At 39.6% G+C, this 25,970-nt stretch overlaps 1 protein-coding gene across 1 annotated transcript in view; it reads left to right on the top strand.

The window, feature by feature from the left end:
* Positions 1–1,515: 1,515 nt before the first annotated feature.
* beat-IIa (beaten path IIa) overlaps positions 1,516–25,970 on the top strand; it is a 47,018-nt gene continuing 22,563 nt past the window's right edge. Inside the window, exons 1-2 of the mRNA XM_018018378.2 lie at positions 1,516–1,886; positions 22,409–23,176. Of these exons, the coding sequence (XP_017873867.1) occupies positions 22,933–23,176 (244 nt within the window). The 5' untranslated portion in view covers positions 1,516–1,886; positions 22,409–22,932. The remainder of the gene's footprint in view (positions 1,887–22,408; positions 23,177–25,970) is intronic.

The following is a 25,970-nucleotide window of genomic DNA, read 5'->3' as shown; positions in this document are numbered from 1 at the left end:
GCGAGTTTCGCCAACTCATTTTTATTTGGCAGATCTGGGGCTTTCGCTTCCTACGGGGGCACTGCGAAACTATGTAATATTATATTCCGAGGGATTGGGCCATTTGCTTGACATTTGACTTCAGCTCTGGATAATCGATGCGAATGTGTTTAACGTAATTGATCCGAATACTTGACTATAAATAGTCGTAATTTGTGCAAACTCTTAAAGATGCAGAGAGATTAAAGAATATTAAATTTGGGGTAGATTAAGCGACCAGATATCCCGCGGAGTATAAAATACTTGGAATGTTTGCATATTGAGAATATGTAATGCATATTTCTTTAAATATAAATTATTCTCCATTCAATATTAGCCATTGGTCCTTGCCATTTGCTTAACTCATAACTAATAATTATCAATAATTTAAAAATTTGATATATTAATTTTTTTACTTGGAATTTGATAAAGCAAAAAAATTGTTCATCAAAGACTTTTTTAGCTTTAGTGCCTGAGTTTTATATTAAAAAGTGAATATGTATTGTAAATTTATAATTATTAACATATTCTCAGTTCTATTTTAAGTGAACTTTATTCAATTCCTAAAATATTAATCGTTAAGGAAAATTCTCTCTTAATTTACTCAAGCTAATAAATGTCTCAATCTTAATTCTTACACTATTAACAATTAAGAATAATTTGCACTAAATTTACTCAAGCTCATAAATTCTTAATTATTTCGTAATTTAAGTTCTACACTGTTACGCTACCATAAGACTCTAAGCAACGTAATATTCAATTCTTAGTTACTGCACTTTTTACATTTTTAATTTATATAAATTGGGTTGATCATCGACAGTAGTCGGCATAAGTATTTTGATCAAGCAAAATGTGTGTATTTTTCTTCTTTATAATTAGTTCTTCCTATATTTTTAATTTTGTATTATATGTATAAAAAGTAGTAAGTACTTTATTTTGTATATATTTTTAATATATATAATATATAATATCATATAATGCAAATTTATAAATATATAAACAATATATTTTGTAAAAACTCAAATAGATATAAATTAATAAATGTTGTTAATAATGTGTCCCAGTATTCCAACTGTCGTTTAGTCAGCCGCTGATAACGACTTTGACTGTGCAAATAGTGGGCGCAGAGCTGTGCCCAGTATTTGTCTCTATTGCACAGACTTGGCAATACGCTTGCGCAGTACTAAATGTGCTGTTATGCCACTTGCCATTTGATAATAATATACTGGCATTGGTCTTATCAGCAGAAGGCAGCGGGCTGACTGCCTCCTGCTAACTGTAACTGTGCTACGCGCCGCTCTCTTTGGGGCACCGTTCGATTTGCAAGTTTTCGAAGTACGCTCTTCTGCTCTTAGTAGGACACGAATCGCATGGCTCGTATCGCAGATTCGTTGTTCAGCTGCGGACGAGCGTGTGGCAGACGAGCCGAATGCGACTTCGGGTGCGGCGAAGCACGAGGCCATCTGAATGCGTGCAGCCTCCTCGCCTATCTGACGCGTAGCACGCAAATCAGTTGGTAGATGCGTGGCGAACGTTGAATTTAACGGTCGGTTTGGCAGTGAAAGTGGCAGAAACGCTGAAGTCTATTGTCTCGATGCCGAGCAGCCTCCAGTACGTTGTCGCAGACTCCATAATAAAATCAAGCATAATGTGTACTCATATATAGCAAGTGAATAACATTCGATTGTTAAAGTGCTACCAACTGAGCAAGTGAATGAGCAAATGCATTAAGTGAAAACTTACAAATAAAAGTAAATAAATAAAAAGAAAAGAAAATCAAAAAAAAAACTTCAGATTATTATCTACCGAATACAACTTATGTGCTGGAAAGACAGTTGCCACGGAGTTCTTGAGTCTGCAAGCAGCTGGTAAATATATTCGCTTTAAGTTTTGTGCACTATAAAGTGGCATAAATTATGGCCTTTTGCGGCAATTTAAACATTTCGCACACACAGCTCACGCATTAAATTATGTATTTTGTGTTGTGGGCCATGCTACAGCCGGTCTACGCGTCGTATACGCAATTCCAGTTTGTTTGTGACTAACTGACTGTGCGCCAGCTGGCGAGTTGATTTTATTGGTTTGTTGTTTGTTTGTGTGTTTGTTTGTTCGCCTGTTGGCTGGCTGGTGAGTTGCTTAGCCATCGCCTTGTTAGTTTATTTGTTTGTTTACTCGGCGTAAATGCTAAAAGCTAAAGCGCTACAAGTATACGGCTGAAAGCACAACAATTTTTATTAATTTTTATTATGCCCGAAATAGTTTGAGCAGTCCAAGTTGAAACTTGGCCGTTGGCCGTTGGCCGTTGTCCGTTGGCCGTTTCGTGTCCATTTGGCATCATCAATTTGCCAACTTTTTCAGAATGATTGCTGAGTTTGTTTGATCTGTCTTGCGATGTTGTTGTTTACAGCTGTTGCTGTTGCCGTTGCCGTTGCCATGACTTTGCTATTGGTTTGCTATTCCCGTTGCTCTGGCTGTTGGTGTTGTTTTTATTTGATTTTAGTGCTTTGGGAAAGTCAACATTCGTTAGCTAAAATTTTGCTCACGTTCCATTCGACCGACTTCTCAATTTCATGAGTTTTGGCGCTGTTCGCTTTTATTTGTTTAGCTGCTAAGTCCTCGATGTCTACGTCACTCGCTCTCTCACACACCCACTCTCACTGTCTCCTTCACTCTAATAGCAACAACAGTTCTAATAGCTATCTTAGTTCCAATTCCATTTTCATTTCCATTCCAGCTTCAACTCATTGTCCCTGTATTTGTTTTTCTCAACTGCATGGTGTTATTTACTCACTGCACATACATACAAACTACTTCATGTATGAGCACACTTAGTCCATATGTATACGTATATATGTTCTCATTCACTTGTGCATTGATATTTGTAGCTTCTGCTGTGTGGTGGCTCTGTCCTTAAGATTATTTATGTGGTGATTAGCTCTGCTGAATTATTGCGTAAATTATCAAGTGTGCTATAAAATTTCACTGCTATTTATTTGCACAACTTTTAGCGTGGATCACGTACCACGCCAACCAGCTAACATTAGCCTCGCACCACTCACCAGTCACCACCCAAACCCTACCCAATCCCCACCCCACGCCAACTCTTGCTTTTGGCCTCCACGCTCGTGCCTCATGTGTCTCATTCGGCTTTGGGCTTAGTTCGTGTGAGCGTAATAAATTGCTTAAGTTTCATTTAAAGTTGCGCAGAATTGAGAAATGAAGTGAACAGTATTAATTATGCGCGATATTGCCTGGCTTATAGCTGGCGTAAAGCGGTTATACGAACATATTGAACATTCAGCTTTGGATGAGTACTTTCTAAGAATTTTTTGCTATCGTTTATTGACTGACTGATGGACTAGAAAACTAAAATATTAACGAGCTTCTCTTGCTTGCCTTCACAATTGACGCTAGTTCAAGAAATTTTCAGCCAAAATCAAATGGTAAATTACTTAAAGATTATAAACATAAAATATTAATTTTAAAAATAATATTGTAGATTGAAAATCAATAAAATATTAATTCGTTAAAAATCTCAATAATAAATAATATTTGTAGGATTTTTTTTCTTTAATAATTCATTCAAAACTGAAAATAATAAAAAATATTATATGCATATTATAAAATAAATAAATAAATAAAAAATAAAAAAATTATATACTAATAATAATAATTAAAAAAAAATGATAATAATAATATATTATATATCAGAATTATTTGTATATTGAAAAGAATAATAACCTTAAACATTAATTTATATATTATAAATTCCTTTTTTTTAATATTCCTCTTTAAATATTTCTCATTTAATATCGAACTGGCTCGCATTGAAATTAATTTCATTGTAATTTCCCATCAATTATATAATCACAGCAAAGAGAAATATGTAGTTTTCAAATTTCCAATAATTTCCAGGCATCAAAATATCTCTAATATCCATGCATAAATCTTATTCAATGATAAATTATGATAGCTGGCTGTTCACATTATCCTGCAAATGTATAGAATTCCTGATTAATTTAATACGTTTCACTTGCAGAATTTGAGTTGTGCAGACATTCAATATAGCTGTTATTGAGGCTGGCTTGCTCTGCTTAATTAGCATACATTCTTGGCTCTCTTCCGCCTAATTTTGCTATCATTTGCCCATTTTTGGTTCGTCTGGTGGAATTGTGTACCACAAGTTTTGGTTAAGCTCGACTTGGCTTGACAACTAATTGCCTGAGCTCCGAACAAATTAATTACATTGAAATAAACACGAATGGAAGGCAGGAAACAAACCTGACCATGCCGCAACCAGCACTAGCAGCAGCAGCAGGAGCATGAGCAGGAGTAGCGGGAGCTGCCATTGACAACAGACAATGCCAGAAACAAAGCAACTTAATTCAATATTACTTACGAGTTGATGGCTACTTTAAGCTGCTTACGATAATGCTCAGGCACACGCACGCAAGCCCAATGCTGAACATGGGTTATAAATTTCAATGAATTTGCCACCAAAACAAAATCATTAACTTTGCAGCAAAACCAATGAATGTACATGAACAGCAAATTTCACTCAGCTGTGGTAGCAAGCAAGCGGCGTCCCCCCTCAAGTGGACAGCGGGGAAATGCGCCAGTGGGGCAGTGTAACAGTGGAGCTGTAGAGCTGTGGGTCTGTGGGTCTGTGAAGCTGTGGGTCTGTGGGCCAGTGTGTGGCATAGTGGGCGATTACAGCTCAATTTCGGTAGCACATTTAGGCTTGGCCACAAATTGGTATGATATCACAGTGTAATGAAAGTTAAAGCCAAATTTAATGCTGGGATTAGCGATAACAGCGATGGCCACGAAGTTGATGTCTGGCGGCTCGTCCAGCCGTTTGCATATGCCAAATGCCTAATGATTTATGGTTGCGACCAAGCAGTAAGTTACTGCCCCACCGCGCACCACTCACACAGCCGTCTGCCGACTGCTGACTGCTGACTGCCAAAATGCGCTAAAAAAAAGCAGAAGTGCCACAAGAGTCGGGTCAGTTGTTGTTGTGGGAGGGGTTGAGTGAAAAGGGTGAGCGTCGCTCAACAAAGTAAATTCAATTTTACGTTTCACAACTCAGCATGATTCCTATCAAAGTTGAGGTTGGCTTCGTAGCCGGCTGGAGCCACCCGTTGGCTGCCCACATCATGCACCGCAGCCTGATTACCTCGGTTCTGACAGTGTCCCTCATGACACACTGTGTGTGTGTGTGTGTGTGTGTTTGTTGTATCTACTTAGGTCTAAGCGTTATTGTGGGCTGCCCAAAAGCAAGCAAAAATGCAGAAATAACAAAATTGAAAAAATAATAAAAACAATCACTGAAAAACTTGTTAAGCATCAAAGAGCACTTTCCCAGTGCTCCACGAAAGTTCAACTGACTTTTTGTGTGTATGTTATTTGAATACCCTGTAATTGCATACAATTCGGGGTAGTTAACGAGAACGAGTTCATAAGAAAAGATTTGTCTGTATAGTTATAAATAATTATTATTTTTTTTTTTTTTGTAATTGAAAAGAAAATTCAATGAAATATAAAAGCGATTAAAAATAATTATTTTGATGTTGAAGCCAAGTGAACAGAAAAAATGCATAGCATACTTTTAAGAGCACATGGACTCCAAATATGAGCAGCTGCTCAAATTTCATTCGCTTTGTTATCTGTGCTCAAAGAACATTTTGAATGTCCGAATCTATATACAATTTTATTTGCTAGCAAATGTTAGCTGCTTCAATATACTTATATATATATATATATAAATGTTTGTTTCTTTTCTTTATTTTTTGTAATTTTGTAAACTTTCACGAGGGCATTGTGGCGCTCTCGTTTTGAAGGGAGTTTTGGACTTTCAGCAAATTACTTGCTAATAGCTTTCACTCAGAAAAGTTGATGCAACTTTAATGAGCGGCGCTTGTAAATTGTTGTTAATACGGGAAATTAATAAGTCAAGCAGCCATCAGTTGGCAAAGTGAAAAGTTGAATCAATTGAAAAAGTTGCCAAGTTTTAGAGCGTATTATTATTAAGTATGTAATAGCCAAAGAGCCTTTTAGCGTTAGAGAGATGAGCTGTGAGGGCGAACTACCCGATTCAGCTGGATGCTGAGATGGGTGAGAGGCGGCTGCGATTGCAGTCGCGCCAAGAGCAGTCAACTGTAAAAATATTGGCAGATGTCAGAAAACTCAAACACTGCTAGCATTTGACATAAATCCTTATCATCCTTTGTGCACAAATTGACATTGCACTTGTAAGGCGATTGGCGAGACTTGCTCAAGCAATCGAGAGTGCGCTCCACCAGCACCCACATTCAGCATTTCAACTGAAAATCTGAGGCATTGTTTTTTCGAACAATATTCGAGCACGCTGCTGCTCCATGCTGACTTATTGGTAGCTCAATGTGTGCAGCAGCTGCTGGCTGCTGGGGCTTTGCCCTCCATTCGACAGTTTGGCACGTCTTATGTCGCAGGCAGAGAATTAAAATTCATAATGTTGATTTTAGCAGAGTTAATGTTGAAATATTCAAGCTGGCGGCTTAGTTGTCGCACATCGCATAGATTAGCTGTCTCGAACGTAATGCTAGTCAAAATCTGAGCCATGGCAATTGCCGGGCTGACATTTTATTATGCGACACGCAAACACTTCGGATACCTATAGAGAGATGCCATTCGTGGGCCTCCCACGCTCAACATGGCGTTATTAAATTATGCGGAGATTTGTGCGCTTTTTTTGGTCTCTTGACGTTTTAATGATGAGCCAGCATAGCATCCTAAGAGCGCTGTCTGCTGACTGCTGCTTGACTAGGCCAAAATTAAATTATTTTATTGCCGGAAATTCATTAAATCATGCTTTCACGCAACTTTCGGCACACATTTTCAGCATGCCCAAGTAGGAATGAAAATTGAAGCTCTTTCCGTACATCCGTCAATTTGGCGCCCTGTTGGGCTTGTTTACGGCTGACAGACGGGCTGTGGCATTGATTGAACCAGAGATTCGCCGGCTTTTATTAGTACGTGCCGCTGTGGCCAACTCGATGCTAAATGGCTTGTTGCTTTAAATACGCCCAGAGATGGATATATTTTTCGGCGGCGCTTTAAGGCGATAATCCCGGACAGACACAATACGTAAAAGCTGAAGCCGGCGGTCACAGACAGAGCGGTTTTATTTATGCTTTTGACATGGTGCGCCTTTAAAGTGGGTGACCAGCCAGAAGCTAAGCCTTCAAACCAAAACAATCATCAAATAGAATCATAAAAACAGTTAGCAACGATAATAAATTTGAAACAGAAACATAAAAGCGCTTCCACGTGGCAGCCGAGCGCGACATAAAATACCATCGATTCGCTTACCTCTATATACAAATATACAAACATACACACATACACAAATAGATGTATGTTTGTATGTGTGTGTGTACAGCAAATTTATGCGACATAAGAACCGTCGCAGCTATTTGCTAGGTGGTAGCCTCTCTGCACCGAAATAATCCCTGCAAATCAGCAGTTTTGCTTTTGGGACACACCAAAAATGTCGAATAATAAATCTTGAAACAATAAAAAAGAAAAAGACAAATTTACATTTTTATTAAGGCAAAAACGAAAGTGGAATGCAATCAATGCTGCCGTCCAATAATTTAATGCTCGCCCTCTAAGCGTATACCTTGCGTATACGTAATCTGGCTCACTGTCCATCCAATTGAAATTGCAACGCATAAAGTCCGCGTGGCGAACAGCCATAAGTGCCATAAGTGCATGTTAATAAATCATCTGAATGCTAATAGATTTTATTTATCCATTTTATGTGCGTTATTTATAACTAATACGCTCGACACTGGACGCCAGAAATGCGGAGATAAGCACTGTGTATTTGGCAGACTCTGAAAAAATATGAAGACAAATCGATGGGCGACAGAGCACATGTTTTATGATGCTCTCACTACTCGATAGACTCAAGGAAATAACATATTAAAGACTTTTGATTGCTATTTCAATGTTGAGCTGGCATTAGCCCAAATGTATTATATAATATAATCATACATATACATATACATATGTATATCAGCTTATGAACTGTGTTTTATCTCTCAGAAAATACTTATCAAATCAGACTTTATTAGTATTCCCGCACTAATTGCGTTTGCATAATCAAAACACTTGTTTACTTCAATCTTTTTAATTAAATATCCCACATTAACTTACCGCCCTGCCACAACAATATAATTTATATAATTTTCATTAGGTTACGAAGGCCAATTTTGCCGCCCGCTCAGAGAGCCCAGCCCAAACATTCTGAGACATACAAATTGCGTTAATTTTTTACCATGAAGCATGGAAAAAATTGCTCAACATTTAATATATATACAAACATATATATTTATATGTATACAGTCTCTTTTACATTGCGCTGTGGCTCCCTTATGATTTCGACAACAACTACAACAACAACGCCAGTTTTAAGTACTTGACATCAAAATTTCAGCAACACGCTCAATGAAATCCTACTCCAGCTCGAGCGGCAACAAAATAAAATACGACAAGGCAATGCCCAACTGAAAAATTAAACTTATGGCGCAACGCACGCGAAAATTTGTGCTCCAGTGACCAAGAAGGCCGCATTGTTGTTGTCGTCCTTGTTGTTGTTGCTGTTATTTTCGTTAGTATTTGCTGGTGCAGCAGTGCCGTCCACTGATGTTTATCATAACCGCCTACAAGAAGAACAACAACATCAATGGCGGCCATAGCAGAGGCTTCATGGCGAAAGCCACAGCAACAATATGGTTACTGCTGCTGCTGTTGGTGGTGCTGGTGCTGGTGGTGCTGCTGCCGCGCCCTGCCAAATAATTTGCTGCCAGGCGCAGCTAATGACCAGCTTGTGTAAGTGCGACGAAAACCATAATAGCAACGACAACGACAACGACAACGGGAACGACAACGGGAACGGGAACGACGATGACGACGCCAGTGAAAAATCAGGACAGCAACTGGCAACTGGCAACTGGCAAGCAGAAGTCCCCCACTCTAGCCACGTCCACAGCCAGCAACAACCACAACAACAATCACAAGTTTTGTTACAAGCAAAATGATGGGCATGAATTCATCATGGGAGGGCGCTCTAGCTGGCTGCGTGTCCTGCTGCCCATCCTGCTGCCCATCCTGCTGCCGTGTAGCCTTTGTGGAGCAAATTTAAAATAAAGTAACGACACAAAGTCGACTGTGAGAGAGAGAGAGTGGGAGAGAGAGGGGGAACAGTGAGTGGTCAGATAGCTAGAGGAGCTGAGACGGCATCGTTCGCTAATTTTATGCTCTTTTGTGATTTTTGTGCTCGCCTGCCAGCTGCTGGACACACCCCGTGGTGATGTTTAGTGCCAGCCTTTGGAGCCAGGGCTCGTCCGAATGCAAACTTTGCGCGCTTTTGTCATTAGCGTTGATGGCTCTGACGTGGGCTGAGGCATCCGGAGCGTTGCCTTTTTGTCCGCTTTTCATGTGTTGCGGTCGCCGTTTTGTTGTTGTGTTTTGGTTTGTGGTCCCGCCAGCTTGGTTACTTTTAATGAGCGAGGCGTGGGTGGGTGGGTCGTAGGGTGGTTGGCTGGGTCGGGGTGTGAATTGTGAGCCGTGAGGGCGTGGCATGGCCACGTTTTGGGCGCTCATTAAGTCGCGGTTATGCAGCATTATTTTTGTTCACTTTCAACTTACTTTTAATGTAATGAAAGTGAATTATTTGCAAGAGAACCACATTTTATGTTGTTATATTTTTTGTTTTATTCTTTATTTTTATTTTATTTTATTTTTTGCTTTCATTCTCTGTTTTGACCCTCGCTCTTAATGTGGCATTAAAACATTGTGCAAGTAATACAACCAGCGAATAATCATGCTCATTGAATATAATCGGAATTTGGTTGCAGCTCATAAAAATGCATTTAAGCTGCTTTGCTGCACTCCAACTTTGTTTGAACATTTTCCAAAGAATTAATTAACATTTTTCGCTTAAAGTGAAACTTTTGAATATACATTTCATATATAATTATGAGCGTGCGCTTTAGGAAATTTGCTAGACAGAAAAAAAATGCACAAAAAAAGGACAAAAATGAAATTTACGTTTGATCTTTAATGCGCAATGAGAAAAATGGAAATGCAAATGCAAATGGAAATGCGAATGCGAATGCGAATGCAAATGAAGTGAAGTGTGCATAGATAATTAGTTGCACATGACGTAGAGGACTTAAATATCATTTTCTTTTAAATTGCACTCAATTTAAATCATCTGCGCAAATATTTTTGCTGGCTCAGGGCGTTGCACTGCCTGGCAAAGCATTTGAAGTCTTTTCTTAAATTGTTTGCAATGCAATTTATGCAAATTTTCGTGCAAGGTAAATGTAAATAAACAAATTGCAAAGTTGCTTCTGCTATTGCTATCTCTCTCACTCTGTTTCGTTTACGTTCTCGTGCTGGTGCTGTTGCTGTTGCCTGTTTGTTTGTTAAGCAAATTTTCTTTAATTAGTGCGCCAAAGTGTATGCAACAAGCTCGCAAAGCGCCAAAGCACAGATGCTCTTCAGAGCGGCTGCGGTAAAGCGACTGTGTGGTAAGGGGGGAGGGGTGGGGCTTGTGCAGAGCGTATGGCAGAAGAGTTGGGGCTAACACTGCACTGTTACAAGTTACAACTAAGTGTAGTTCTAACTGAACAACACGCTCGCCCCCTCTCTCTCTCTCTCTCTCACTCTCTGTGTGCACTGATGTGTGTGTATGTAGCTGGATATGTTGTTTTCAGCATAATTTCAATGGCAGGCGGCCTAGTTGAAACTTTTAGTTGGAGCCCAGAGCAACGCTAATGCCGCAGCAATTACTAAGTACACACACACATGCGCTCACACACACACACACACACACATAGCCAGATGACTATAAAACATTGTTGGCACTCGCGCTGAATTGAGCTAATATTATAGTTGCGGCAGACAAAGTCATGATACAGTTATTGCCGCAGCATGCGGTCGCCAGATGCTCCGCTAATTAGCATTCTCTGCTGTGGCTACAAATATTATTACCTCCGAGCAGTTGAATGTTACGCTGATTTTAAGACACACTACTTAAATGGCCGTCAAATTTGCATCAATTGGTGGGCTCGTAAAACTCAACTCGAACAGTGCATAAAAATTCCTCCGCCAGAAATTTGTCGCCCCAAACTTCGGACAGTTGGCCAACTGGTCTTGGCCAAGTATTTTGCAAAACAATACGCTCTCCTAACAGCTTCTATTTTAGACTGGTTGTAAAAGTTTCGCTCCAACTCAATGTTTTGTTTTGCGCACTCTTTTTGCTTCCTAACTTTATTGGCAACCTTCGTCGCACTTGTGAAATAAAAAAATAGATAATAAAAAATAAAAAAATAAATAAAAATGTTAAACAGAAGCAAGTGATAGTTGGGAATGCTTAACGGGCAGATACTCTGCATATGCTGGGTTAGATATAAAATATATTAATACAAATTTTGATTTTATGTCAGAATATTTAACTTAAGTTAATAATGAGTTGCATTCAGACTAGATCTTTAGCTATTGCATTACAAATACAAATAGATAGACTGAAACACTTGACTTACTTCTAAACTGAGAAACTTCTATGAATATACTTTGATATAGTCTAGACTTCTCGCTCTCTTCTCGAGTTGCTGAAAACACTTTTCACTATAAGCAACTATCAGTAGTAGAGGCAAGGCTTTCGAATGTCCACCAACTCACTCGCCTTTTATACAATTGCAGGGTATTAAAAAAAAGATAAAATAGTTGGCAAGTTTATTAAAAGTTGCGGCGAGCTGTGGTCTGAGCGTCCTCTAGAATGGCTCCTATATATGTATATGTATATATATGTATGCGATTATATATCGTATAAAAATATCTTTCATATACATTCAGTAAGTGGAGGAAGTACACGCTGACAGGCAGCAACTGACAAATGCCAACGCTAACTCACTCAACTCCACGCAACATGAAATAAAATTGACAAAAAACGAAAAATACAAAAATACAAAAATAAAAAATAAATAAAAATAAGGAAAAAAGCTGAGGAAAAAGACTTTAAATTTTGTTTTGCAACTTCTTTTGTTTTTCTTTTCGTTTTATTTTTTTCCCTTTGCTGTCGGCAGCATCTTTGAGCGGTTTTTTATTATTATTGTCTTTGACCTGGGGCAAGGAGATGCTGCTGCCGCCGTCGCCGTCTCTTTTATTTATGCGTAAAGTTTTTGCCCTTTTGTTGTGCATTTCGGTATTTTGTTTTCTTATTTTGCATTTTAAGGTCACTGGGTTATACACAAACACGTTTGCAAATATGTGTGTGCGTGTGTGTGAGGCGCCTATGCTAGTTGGGCCAGCAATTACAATGGAACCTCAACTAAAAGTTTGCTTGAGCATCCAAGAAACTTTTCTACTTAAGTGAGTCGCTCGATTAACTGATTTCCATGTGCGATTCAATCATAGAGTAGACATAGCTCTCATTTCCTTAAAGACTCTGCACAAGGACATATGTCCTGTAGAGTTCTGAAAAGGTCAACGGGATATACAGACGTCGTTGTGCGTCGCTTAACATAAACATAGCCGGCGATTATTTATACTTCCTCTCCCACTCAAGCACACACCTTGGCAAACAGAAGGAGAAGTTGAATTCAAGCACTTGAAGACGATAAACACGATGACGATGATGATGATGATGATTTGATTTTGCTGTTGGTGTCCCTGATGCTCTGGCCATGTTTGCCTGGGCGTTCGCAGAACGATTCTGATTGAACACAACAATTTTCAAATTGCCAAACACACACACACACACACAGAGAGACTCACACATTCGCATTTATCAATACATACTTACATGCAGCAAGAGTCACACGTACATATTACGTGCCATGCGACATTGCTGCTGACAGCGAGCAAGTAAAAATTTAAACAGTTCTGGGTCCCGGCGCCGACTCAATCAATTGACTGAATTTCGCATGTGCTGCTCTCTCTTTCGCTCTTTCTGTCTCACACTCACTCACTCAGTCTGTCTCTCTTGTTGTTTGTGTGTATTGGAGAGTGTCTCACATTTCTAGCACATTGCCGTTAAATGATTTTAGCAAAAATCGAGCGGACATGACACACTGAAGTGGCTCCATTGCCTTCCTCATGGCCCCTGGTTGACGTTGCCTCGGCCCTGGGCTTGAACAGCCTCCCTCCAGCTGGGTACGTGATTGCTCAGCTCCTGGTCGTGCCTATCCGTTGGCCGTGTACGAGTGGCTTGTCGAGTACGACTCTCAAGTAATTTCCATTAAGTAAGTGTTTTGGCCCTTTAACTTAACTTCAGATGCATTGGCAGTGCCATTGACAGTGATTGCATTAGGCCTCTCTTAAAGCCGCTTACGCATCAGTGTAACAATTTCCGCTTGGCTTAAAGACTTCTCTGATTCTGTTTTGCTACTTGTTCATTGCTCTTGTAGATCTAGTTGTTGTTGCTGTGTTCTCTGCGTACTCCTGTTATTGTCGCCACCTGCTACCTGAGCTCAAAATTACACAAACAACAGCTGGGCCTGAGCTGAGCTGAGTCTGGACTGGGCCTGGGAAGGCATTGGCATCTGCCTGCCATCAACATAATAACATAAATGTAGGCATTGTCAACACTACGCGAGCTCGCAGCGTAGCCAGCAAAATTTTTCATCTTCAAAACGCCATTTCCGACAATTTCCAGGAAGCACAACATCCGCCCAAAGGAAGCTTTTGGCTTTCTGCTCTGCCTTGGGTTTTTGGATTTGACAACGCCGACGATGCTAATGGAGTCATTGTTGTGTGGGCATTTTCATAAAGCTTCGGCGGCATGTGATTTGCGGCTTTCTGGTCATTAAGCAAGACTCGACGATATGGTCCATAAGTATTTAAGTCGACAACTCAAAAAGTTTTATTTAAATCACAAATATTGCAATGGTTTATAATTCCAGACAAAACTTCTCAGTTAGTTAACTATGAAATACAATTATAATAAGCACTTTGCTATTGGGGAGGGAGAGAAAGAGAGAGAGAGAGAGGGAGAGAAAGAGAAATAGAGAGATAGAGAGAGATGGAGAGAGAGAGATATATATATATATATAGAGAAAGAGTTAGAGGGAGAGAGCAAAAGAAAGAGTGAGAGAGAGGGAGAGAGATAGTGTGTATGATGGAGTGGGTGAATGAGAGTATAAGAGAGCGAGAGAGAGATACAGAGAGATAATGATATACATAGACGCTATACGCGGTGTCGTTATAATCAGGTTCTACTGTATATATGTACATATGTCAATATATACGAGTCAATGCTCATGTAGTCGATAAGATTTCTATATATATTTTAAAACAGTTACCTTTTTTTCTTTTTTATTTATTTATTTATTTATTTTTTTTTGTATTTATAAGTAGGTATTTATAAATATATGTATGAAACGCTTTACCAGAAGTCTTTGAAAATAGCATAAGTATAAGCAGAATCGATTAAAATCAATTTCACAGTCATTTATTTTTTTTTTTTTAACTATACAATTTATTTACAATTTTAAATTTATAACTTAACTTAATCTAATATTTTTTTAGGCATACAGTCAGGTATGCGTATGTGCGCTCTCCTAAATGTAATAATAGTTAGTTTAGTTTCTAAGGAAACATTTCTCTCTCTCTCTCTATATATATAAATAGGTGTACCTTGATGCACCTGTAGACTATTAATACTGGAATCTTGTTAAAAGTGCTTAGAGTCGACTCTCATTTTGGTGCACTTCAATAAGAGTTGCCTTCAATAACTTTTATCAAAGTGCACAACATCTCGGGCTACTTATGAAAACATGGCTGCCAATTCACAACTGTGAACAAAGTTGTAGCCAAAGAAAAAAGGTGTGAAATTATTTGCATAAGTTTTACAGTTATATTACGTTTAAATAATTTATAAGCTGCATAAATTTGCAGAGTTTCATTTCGACAGTGCTCGGAAAATAAAATTTTGAAGGGGCAGCCTTCTTTCGGTTTTGCGCATATTTATTTTATTTTGTTTTATATTTATTTGTGACCCTAGGCAAAAAGCAAATAGTTGAGTGAAGTAAATAAGTTTGGTAACAGTGTTTGCAACAGGAAAAGGTTCAATTTGATTTTTTTTAAGTGAAGAGATTCTTAAGCTGAGTAGATTGTTAAATTACATTTATAAGTTTTTGTAAAGTTTTGATATGTTAGAAAAAAGTACCTTCAATTTTAATTCTATATTTTCATATTTTTCTTGCTTTAAAAATATGAATAAATATTTTTGATTTTAAAATAAATAGAATGGAACCTAAACCAACATGCATATGATTCAAAATAAGTTAGTTGAGTTTCGGGGAGTGTGTAGCTAATTAGACTGCCAAATATTGACCTGGAACTTTTATCATATTTAGTATAAGCTCTACTATAACTTCAATTTTTTATTTCAATTTCAAAGCCGAGGAACGGCACAAAAAAATTCAAATTATCAATCAAAGTAACAAAGCAAAGGACATCTGCTAGTCGGCTATGAGATTCACATTCCTTGTATGATTTGGTTTTTCTTTGGCTCACCGATTGTTTGGCTTCTTCTTTGCGTGGTGCCGCCTGATTGCTGTTTTGTTGTTGTGCATGAAGTGGCTTGTTTTACGCTCTTTCTCCACCTGTTCTGCTCTTCCGCCTTCTGGTCGACCGCATGCTGCAATTTGCAGACGGCCGTAGTTCATTGCTTATTGGGTCAAGCCTCAGTGCAGAGAAGTGTAACAAACGACAACAATTGCTTTAGGCGGCTGCCACGCCCCCTGCTCGCTGTAAGCTACACAAAGAGCGATACATTTTCAGCATTCACTCTGCCACTCTGGCTCTATGGCGATTCCAATTTCGGCTCCTGCAACTGCAAACCTGTGGCCAAAAATCAAGTTCAGTTTTGTGCAGTCTGCCGTGAGACTCTCATAGTCCAAACCAACTGATAGGCTGACTGACTGACAGACTGACAGACTGACTGGCTGGTTGGCTGGCTGGCTGCATTGTTTGCCAGAAGTGAATGAGAACTAGAACGTGTTGAGAAGCAGTTGATATGCCTGGCCACCAGGGGCAGTGGGTCAGCGAAGCCGGCCAGGCGGGATCACGACACTTATTTGTAGTTACTGAATTTTTGGTCAACAAGCAACGACCTTGTCCCGCTTTCAGCCTTGTCACGCTTGCTTGCTGTAGCTGTTGTTGTTTTTTTTTTCTTTCCAGTTTTTCTGTTTGCCCCAACTGGGTAAATTTGCTCTTATATTACTTGAAGCCCTGCACGTTGCGTTGCTTATTGTTATGATGTGGCATACACATTGTTGCAGCAGCGCCTGCTGTGTCTTACACTTCCGCTAACGCAGCTGCTGACACGCCTGCGTCGCCCAACCGCCCAACCCCCCTCCCACCCGTACTCGGCCCGCAGCCAGCCGTTCGGCCCTGCCTTTTGATGAATCACTTTTTGGGGTCAGCTTCATGTTGTATTTTGTACGCAGCAGAGCCGCTGCTGTTGTTTTCTTACGCAGCGAGGCTCACTTTGGTTCTTGTCTTGTCATTGTTTGTTTAATTTTGTGTGCGCCGGATACCCCAGCGTGCTCTGCCATTGTCCTGCTGTCAACAAAATGCCAGCAGCAATCGTAGCTGTAAAGCACTTGGCCAAACGGTGGGGCCGCCCGCCTGGGCCAACAGTATGGGGGGCGTGCCAGCACTTTCTTTATGATTATGCCGCTGACAACAAAAGAAATTAAATTGCCAACACTGAAATTGAATTGTATCTCTCCTTTGGACTCTCCACTCAAAAATTGTCAAACGACAAGCCAGACGTTGCCAAAAAAAAAAAAAGAGAGGAGGAAGAAGAGGAGCAAGAGGATGAAGGAAACAGCATAAAAACTGGCCAAATTGTGACGATATTTTCAATGGTTATTGCAGCAATTTATTGGGGCATTGATTTTGCCATCGGTGCGGCCTGTCGGTCCACGAGGCTAGGAAGTAAACAATTTATTAAAAAGCGCGTACCGGAGCCATAAAAAGGTCAATGATTATTATGCTACGAACGCAAATTTTAGACAGCCGACACCGCCCATCACACCCCCTGCCACCCGCCCCCTGCCAATGGCCAGAGTAAATATAGAACACAGTCGAGCTGCAGATCTCCAGCGCAGACATTCAAAAAATTTGTTTGGATTTCTCTAAGACTCTTTTTATTTCCTCATTTTTTTTTTTTTTCATCTGGTTCTTGTTCTTGTTTTGAAGTGGTTGCCTTCGCGCTTGTTTTCGCCGCGAACGGGTCCCGTGTTATTTGACGGCGTTTTTGTGGTGCTTCTTGGGAATTTTGGTGCCAATGCGAGACAAAGAAGAAATCAGAATAGCAAGAAAAGTCTAAGCCTCGGCATGCCTAGATGGGAAAATATTTGGCAATTTCCTTTCATTTTATTTCTAATTTATTTGTATTTTTGTAGTCTTCATTTAATACAATCTACTCTTAATTTATGTAGAGTGTAAATGTGGATAGAAAATTAAATTCGCTCTCAATTCAAATAGAGTTTTTATTTAATTTTTCTGACAGATGTCAAATGTATTTTTCGCCACTTCTTGTTCAGTTATTTTTTTTTACATCAATTGTAGTCCTCTCATAATTAAAAGTTGAGCATATTGAAATATATGCATGTGTACTTGTGTACATATTTATACAATTATTAGCCCATGCTCTGCATTTACCTATATAAGCGAAAATAAATAGTTTCATGCACTGCAAACACAACAAACCGACTTTTTTTTTCTTTTTTCTTTTTTTGATGTGTTGTTTACACTGGCTATACGATCTGCGTGCGACTACACAAACAAGGCAAACATTTGTGCATTTCACCACTTGCTGCAGGCAATCGCTGCCTGGCGTCGCCTTCATGCATCCCCCCGCTCGCCGCTTCGTGGCATTTGAGTGTGTGCGTGGCTGTGTCTGTGTGAATGGCTGTGCGCGGTGCACAAAGCTGTATTATGGTTGCCGCATGATTTATCATTTGCGATACATATCCATGGTGCAGCAGTGAACATTAATTAGTGCATATAATGTTCGCCGCTAATCAAAAGAGCCGTTTGAGTTTACACTTGACTTCATGTCAGAGCATTTCGAGCAAATCGCAAGAATCGTTTTGGTATTTTGTGGAGAACAATGGCTTAGTTGCTTGAGGGGGCAAGAGGTGGGCATTATTGCAACGGCTTTGTTTCATTATCTGCTATCGAGGATACAATGCGTTTTGCGTCGCAGCCTCGAGCCAACAAATCAAATTAGAAAATTCGGAGACAAATTCCAATGAATAAACAACAAGATGCTAGCCTCATTAATATGTGCATTTCAAAAAAGGACTCTGAGCAGACAGAGCGAACAGAAAGAACCGAAAAACACATTTCAATTTTGGCAAAGCAACAATGTAAATTTGTTGATATGCAGCCGAGCGTACGACAACTGAAGTCCAAGTGCGACAGCTCTCAGGCGGGCTAAGCAATACCCTATGAATACATTTACCTGTAGACGTAATTAGAAAAGAAATTTTATTATTACTGCCAAAATAAATTTGCAGTTCTCAGAATCTTTCAATAAATATTAAATATACATATTTATATTTTCATGGGAACTAAAATGAATTTAAATTAGCAATTGGCACGAATATTTTCCCACAGTTCCAAAAAGCTTCTAGCTCGATTAGTTTTACTATTTATTAAATCAAAAAAGTGATATGCATAAAACAATATTTGTCGCCTTGCATAAAGGTCTCAGAGAATGTATACAATTAGGTGATGGCAATAAATATTTACAATATGTATACAGAGTAGAGTAAAAACCCGATTGAACATCTTGGTTGAATAAAAACAAGGTGTAATTGCCTTCGGTATAGGCAAAATAAAGCATCATACAATGTCACAAAGAGCTGAAGTTTTGATACAGCTAGAGAAAGACACAATTGACAGGCAACTAGACAAACACGCCGACCGATAGACCGACAGACAGGCAGATAGACGGACGGACTTGTAACCGGAAATTGTCAGCAGCAGCCTTGAAGGGTGGCGATGCGTATGTGTGTGTGTGAGTGTGTTTGTGTGCATGCAGGAGAGAAATATTATCTTGTACTTGCCCATGTCAAAGACAATTTGCATCTCTTGGCATGACAATGGGCGCTGTATGCTCGATAGCAGCCGACGTGGCTCTCTGTGGGGCGTTGTCATTGCATGTGTGTGTGGGTGTGTGTGTGGGTGTGTGTGGCAGAATAAAGTATCAAGGTGCTGGCATATGTGTCTCCGATTCACTATTTTAATGAAGCAACAATGTGCAGAGCTGACATTCCTCATGTGCGCTTGTAATTGTAAAGGTTCGGGCCATATACATATACATATACATATGCATATGTATACTTCTGCTTGCTCAAATAAATGCAACCAAAGGAAATTCTAAATTGTACTGCTAAAAGGCTTCAATGTGGTCAGCCAGGCATTTAGCATTGTGAAATCAAGCTGTATTTGCAGGCCAGTGAGTAGATGTTGTTTTTTAGCTCAAGCCAATATCTGTCGATGTTGTTCAAAAATCATTATCATGAATATTTAATAACAATTAGAATAGCTAACACGTCTTTATGAGTTTTATTGTTGAATTAGCTTAGCTATATTTTGTATTGCTATTTATAGCTCAGCAAATTCAGATTTTACGCTCCTGCTAGCAATAATTACGCTTCATAATACTTAAATAATGGAAAGCCATTGTCTAGGAATTAATAATGAGGGATTAGAATATGGTTTTCTGAGAATTTTTTATAAGTCTGCGCTAAAAGCAAATACAAATCCTCATCTCATCTTATTTTTGTAATATTTATTGATTTTTATTTCATATTGACTTTGAATTCAGTAAAATCTATTTTTGACATAAAAACTCAGCAAATTAATTACTCTGTACTCTCAAAAGTAATCAATAAACCAATTTATTTTAAGTCAGCAGCAGCTATTAAAAAAAAAATAAATAAAATAAAATAAATAAATAAATGCATAAAAAAATAGAATAAAAAATTTTTTTCTAAATGTTCTAATTAATCTTGATTAATTTTCTTATTATTTTATTAATTTTATAATATTTATTTATTTATAACAATTAATAATATTATTATAATTATAATTTTTATTTTTATTATCACTATTACTATTTATTTATTAATATCATTATTATTATTATTAATGTTAAATTACATCAAAATTTCTGAAATTTGAGGCTTTAATTTATTTCTAGTCACATTTCAATAATGGAAGCATTTAAGATTACAATGATACGAATTCACAGGAACCATATAGAGAGGGCTTGGACAATTTGGCCTTGAAAGCGGAAACATATAACAAAGTTGTAATTAAAGATCCCAACAGGCGACACATTATTATACATACATATAGTCGAGGAGGGGCTGCCTGTGGCATATGCCACACCCTACACGCACTTAATTGTGTGTGTGTGTTTTTCACGCATTTTTATGTGTTTCAATTTTCATTGAAGCACTAAAATTTGTCGTTCACAGCGTCGCAGGCGTCGTCAATGTCAGCGCCATGACGTGCACACAGAGAGCACGGCAGAGCTGGGGTAAAACTGGGGTAAAACTGGGGTAGAGCTGGAGTAGAGCTGAGGTAGGGTGGAGGTGCCCCTGGCTGTCGTTTTCGTATGTCTGTCTTCTGGCTAAATAATAACATAATAACAACAACGGCGAGCACAACGACAGTTGAGCGGGCCAATAAACACTTTTATAAAATTCTCAAATCGCACGTGTTGCGCTTGTCAAGGGGTTCCGCGTAGCCCAATAAAATAGCTAAGTGCATGGGCATGTTCTGCCATATATGGTACATATTGGTGTGTGTTCCTGTATGTGTGTGTGTGTGTGTTAGGTGTATATAAATATGTATAATGCTATTTATGTTTTCGTTTTTATCTGTTTATGCCGTGTATTAAGGTGTGCAGGCAGCCATAAAAGCTGAATGAAGCAACTGCTGCAGTCGATAAGCTGCTATAGCTAGTGCCAGTGCCAGTGCCAGTGCCAGTGGCATTGCCATTGGCCACATTCATTGCCACAATAAGTGGAGAGTGTGTGTGTGTGCGCTTCATAAAGAAGGCTATTTGACGTAGCCAGCAAGACGCTGGAGTGTTGGCTGTTGGGTGTGGTAGCAGCTGAGCTCTGGTTCCTAATGAGCGTTATGAATGCTCGGCAAAATGTTTTTTGCCAATTGAAGTCAGTGCACTTGAGCGCCAAGCAGCACTGGCACGGGCCGACGTGCACCAAAGTGGCATTTTATTAATGATGTGCGACCGCCAGTGCAGCGAGCACCCCAGCCAGAGAGCACATTAAAGGCACTTGTGCGGCGGCGATTATGCTTTCTGATGTGTGTGTGTGTGTGTGGGGGGCAAGCACAAAAGCGTGCATTCAGCGAAGGGCAACAAAGGCTGCAAATTTCTGGCTTGAATGCATGTCAATCTGAGGGCAGCTGAGTAATTGAAACTTAAATAAACAAACTGCCGCAGAGACTTCAGCAGCAGCAGCAGCAGCATCTACATTGAGTGGCAGCTAAAATAGCGCTTGATGTACATGTGTGTGCGTGTGTGTGCGAGCCTGAAAGGCGTCGCACACTTATCCTTGCAGCAGCTGGGGTTCAAGTGCCATGCAGAGCCACTTGTGCACAGTCTCATTATTATAAACAAAAACAACGAATTCGCTGATGCTTAAAGCGACGCATGCTGCGCCTGTTGTTGCCACTGCGCAAATTCAAGCGAATCCCGTTTATGCTTTCTATTATTATTTTTTGAGCCGCTTATTCCGCTTTGTTTTGCTCTCTGTTTTATTTATTTATTTTTATTTTTTTTTTTTTTTTTTGATGTTGCAACATAATATTTATGATCGCTTGTCATGTTTGCTTAGCGCTGTTTCCTGTCTGCCGCTGCTGCCGCTGCTCGACGGACAGCTAGAGGCGCTCTCTGCTCGGGTTGCTTGGCAACATGCTTAGCAACACTGCTCAGCAGCATTGTTGCCATGCCTGGCAACATTTTCCAACAGTTCTTATTTTGGGATTGCGCGGCCCGCCTACGTCACGCAATTATTTTTGGGGTGTGTTTCGGAGCCGGGTGAGCTACGAGCTACGAGCTGCGAGCAGAGGCGACAACAAACAGTTTTCAGTCGCTTGTCAACTTGTCCTAGGCACGCTTCAGACCGGCAAATTGCGTGTGTGCGGCCAGTCATTGGGCTGTTCGGTTCTGTCTGTTCTCTCGCTCGCTGGCCATCGAATTGGTTTTATGTCTATCACAATATCAACAACAACAACAACAACAATAGCTAAACAACAGTGTTTATTCTTGCACTTGCAGCGCACTTCCGGCAACAACAGCTGGATGCACACCGACAATTAGTGGAGAGCCACCGCAAGAGCGAATATTATTGTTGCCACATTAAAGTCAATTCAATTCCGTGGATTATAATCAGTGTACAGTGAGGAACTGCGGCCAAATGGACGGCGCGCCGTCCAAACAAACGAAAAACAATTAAAAGCCGGAAATTGAGTTGTAAACTGAAAGCGAACGAAAGCAAACGGAGCAAAAAATGTGAAAATCCGAAAAGTGCAAATCAAAAGCAAATTTTCAGTGCAGCCCAACGCTCGACGCTCGAGTCAGAGTCGCGAGAGGCAAATAACAATTTTGAAATTATCTGGCCGCTTATTGGGGGCCAACAACTCGAGTGGCGGCTGCCGCTGTGGCTGACGGACGGACGAGCTAACCCGCCGAACATTCAAAGCGATTTGCTCCCTCAACGCGCATTAATAATTCGCATATTCCCCAATCGCTAACTGTAAACAGTCTCTGTGCGCAGCGTGTGAAGTTGAAGTGTTTATTGAATGCGCGGCAAATGTTGCCTGTCTGCGAGTGAAAGATACGGCCCGACCCCGATCATGTTGCTGCGCCAAATGCCCAACGGCCTGTCAGCCACTGCAAGCCAAATGACAGAGCAGCCCATGGATGCAATCATGGGACACGGACTTAGACAGTCGCGACAGCGACGCCACAGCGTGTGGACCGCCCAGGCTAGAAGCGGCTTGATCTGGCATGCCGTTGTTTTGATCCTCGCCCTCTCCACAATGGGTAAGTTGGCAATTTGTTTAATCTACTTATACTATTTGATAAAGAGAATAGAAAGAATTCCATGGCAGAGCTAAAAATAAATGTTGAAAAAAGAAAATTCAACTAGGAATATTTTTTCGGTTTACTCTTCAGATTTATGAGATCTATTTATATAAGACATAAATATTTATTTTGTATATTTCTGTATATTAATATTTAATACAGCAATAGTCAAGAGCGTTTGCCATAATCTAAGGTTATCTCTATATAAGCTAAAAATATATATAAATATGATTATCAGAGAAAAGCAGACACAAAAACACATTCACTTAAAAAAACCAATCTGAGTTATAAGCAAAACACAAAAATTGCGAGAAGAACCCTTAGATTATATAGAATTGGCTGATAATTCGGATTCATTAAAAATAAATAAACTATAAATAAATAATAAATATTTGGTAAGCTCAGCCACGCATTCATCTGTTGCATGTATTTTAATTTATTATCCAGAATATCCATTTTGATTACTTATTCAATACTTTATTAGGACTCACAAATATATACAAACATATATATATATATATATATATATATATATATATATATATATATATATATATATATATATATATATATATATATATATATATATATAATAGCAATGGATCACATAATATTAACATTTTCCATACAAGTCAATTATAATTCTTTTACAAACGAAACTATTTCAAATCTGATTTATTAAATGCATCATTAAATGCTCATTTCGTATACTATACTGTATGCATACAGTCTGCCAAGAGAGAGAGGGAAAGAGAGAGAGAGCGCTGCATCATAAATTATTGTTTGTCTACAGCTGATAGGGCTAAGATAATTGCATCCATTTTCCAGCTATAAGCAGCCATAGCAATCTAGGAAACTTCTAAAGCTTCACAGTTAAATGGCTGTCGGGCAATACAATTGGACAATAGCTAGCGGACAGAATGACAGACAGACAGAGAGTCATGGTGATGGGATAAAATTAAAGAGTGTCACACTCTTCAAATGCAGATATAAGAGCCACTCTAATAGCAGTGAAGTGGCTGAGATGCAGCAAATGACATTTGAAACAAATACTTTGCTTTAATAAAATACAAATAAAGCAACGACAACAACGAAGAAGAAGAAGCGTGGCCACTTGATAACGGCAAATGGGCCACACGATTGACGAAGTATTCGAAATCCACTTGAGAGCGGGTGACATTAAAAGCGGCAAACCATTAAAAGGATTGACAGCCAAGCAGCCAAGCCAGTCAGGCAGTCAAGCAGTCAGGCAGCCAGTCAAAGGGGGCGGCATTGCTGCTGATTCTGCTGCTGCTGCTGCTGCTGCTGCTGCCTAGTGGAGGAGGTGACAATGCCATAGTGACAGGCGGCGATGTGCTTGGCATGGCCTGGCAGGCAATCAGACAAACCGACCAAGCGCCTGATCGACTGATAGACAGCTAGATGTATATAGACGGGCTATAGACTGCAGCCAACTGACTGTCGATGACATTCCGTAAACGCAACGCAATCGAAATGGAAGTCGAAATCAGAGCCCCATCCAGAGTGCTGCTCAATGGCAATCGTTGTCGTCGCTCTTGTTGATGCTTAATGCTTGTAAAAAGTTTTTAATGGTATCGCCAACCTAGGAGCTGCTCATTTGCCACTCAAAGCATCGCCAATGCCACTGCCTCTGCCGCCGCCGCTGCCACAGTCACAGTCACTGGGCAGAGCATCATCACCAACCTCAATTCGTCACGTGGTCGCTAATGAAGAGTGAATCGCTTAAGGACTCAGCAGGGCGGCAACTGTGCAGTTGATTTCAATAGGATTATTGTTTTCGGTTGTTCATGGGGAGAGAGAAGGAGAGACAGAGAGAGAGAGGGAGTGAGATAGAGAGAGTAGAGGTTTGTAGCTCTACATTCCAGAGAGTGTTTAGCAGCAGGAATTCGGTGGGATAGTTTATAAATTAAATCACTTAATGCAGGCAGCTAATGGGGCATCTAGTTAAATGGAATTTGATGGCTAAGAATAAAGTGAAGCACAAAGTTGAATTTAATGTGTTCAGCTCTTCCGCAACGGCGGATTTCCGACATCAATTCAATATCGATGACATATTGCACTAGCAAAAACAAGCGATAATAATAAAACTGATTTGATTTGCCACTAGAAATTCGAGCAATGGAAATTGTATGCGAAATTTTGCATGCACAAGCCGCATGCTAAGCGATTTATACATACATATACATATATATATATTATTTTTAATCCACACGGACCATCAGCCATAATTTGGTCAGTGGAACTCTGACTGACACTGTCGGCCGTATTGTGTGAAATAAATTTGCTGCAATAGGCAGGTGGTAGGTGGCAGGTGGCTGGTGGGTGGGAGGGTTAGATGGGCTGGGGGAAAGCAATCAGCAAAATGCAAATAATAAAATGACGCATTTGGGGAAAATATAATTAAATTTTAATTGCAAAATAATATTGACAAGCTAACAAATTACAAATAAAATATGCAAATTTCACGGTTTGTGCACATGAATATTTTTGCTGCATAAATTTCGAATTGTGCGTCGCGTGCGTTGATAAACATGATGAATATGTTTTAGCGATTTTTGGCCAAAATCGATTCGCAGCTCGTAAAAATGGTCTAAGCCGTGAGTTGCGATAGCCGAAAAGGTGGACAGGTGGACAGGTAGACAGGTGGTCAGGTGGTCAGGTGGGCTTTATTTGGTCTGCCATCGTTGTGTCTGCGTCTATATTTGTTTATTATTAATGCAATTTGTAATCT

The sequence above is a fragment of the Drosophila arizonae genome, chromosome 2 (assembly GCF_054131065.1).
Source record: "Drosophila arizonae isolate 15081-1271.41 chromosome 2, UAZ_ARI_1.0, whole genome shotgun sequence".
NCBI lineage: Eukaryota > Metazoa > Arthropoda > Insecta > Diptera > Drosophilidae > Drosophila > Drosophila arizonae.
This window is presented reverse-complemented; position numbering and strand designations above follow the sequence as displayed.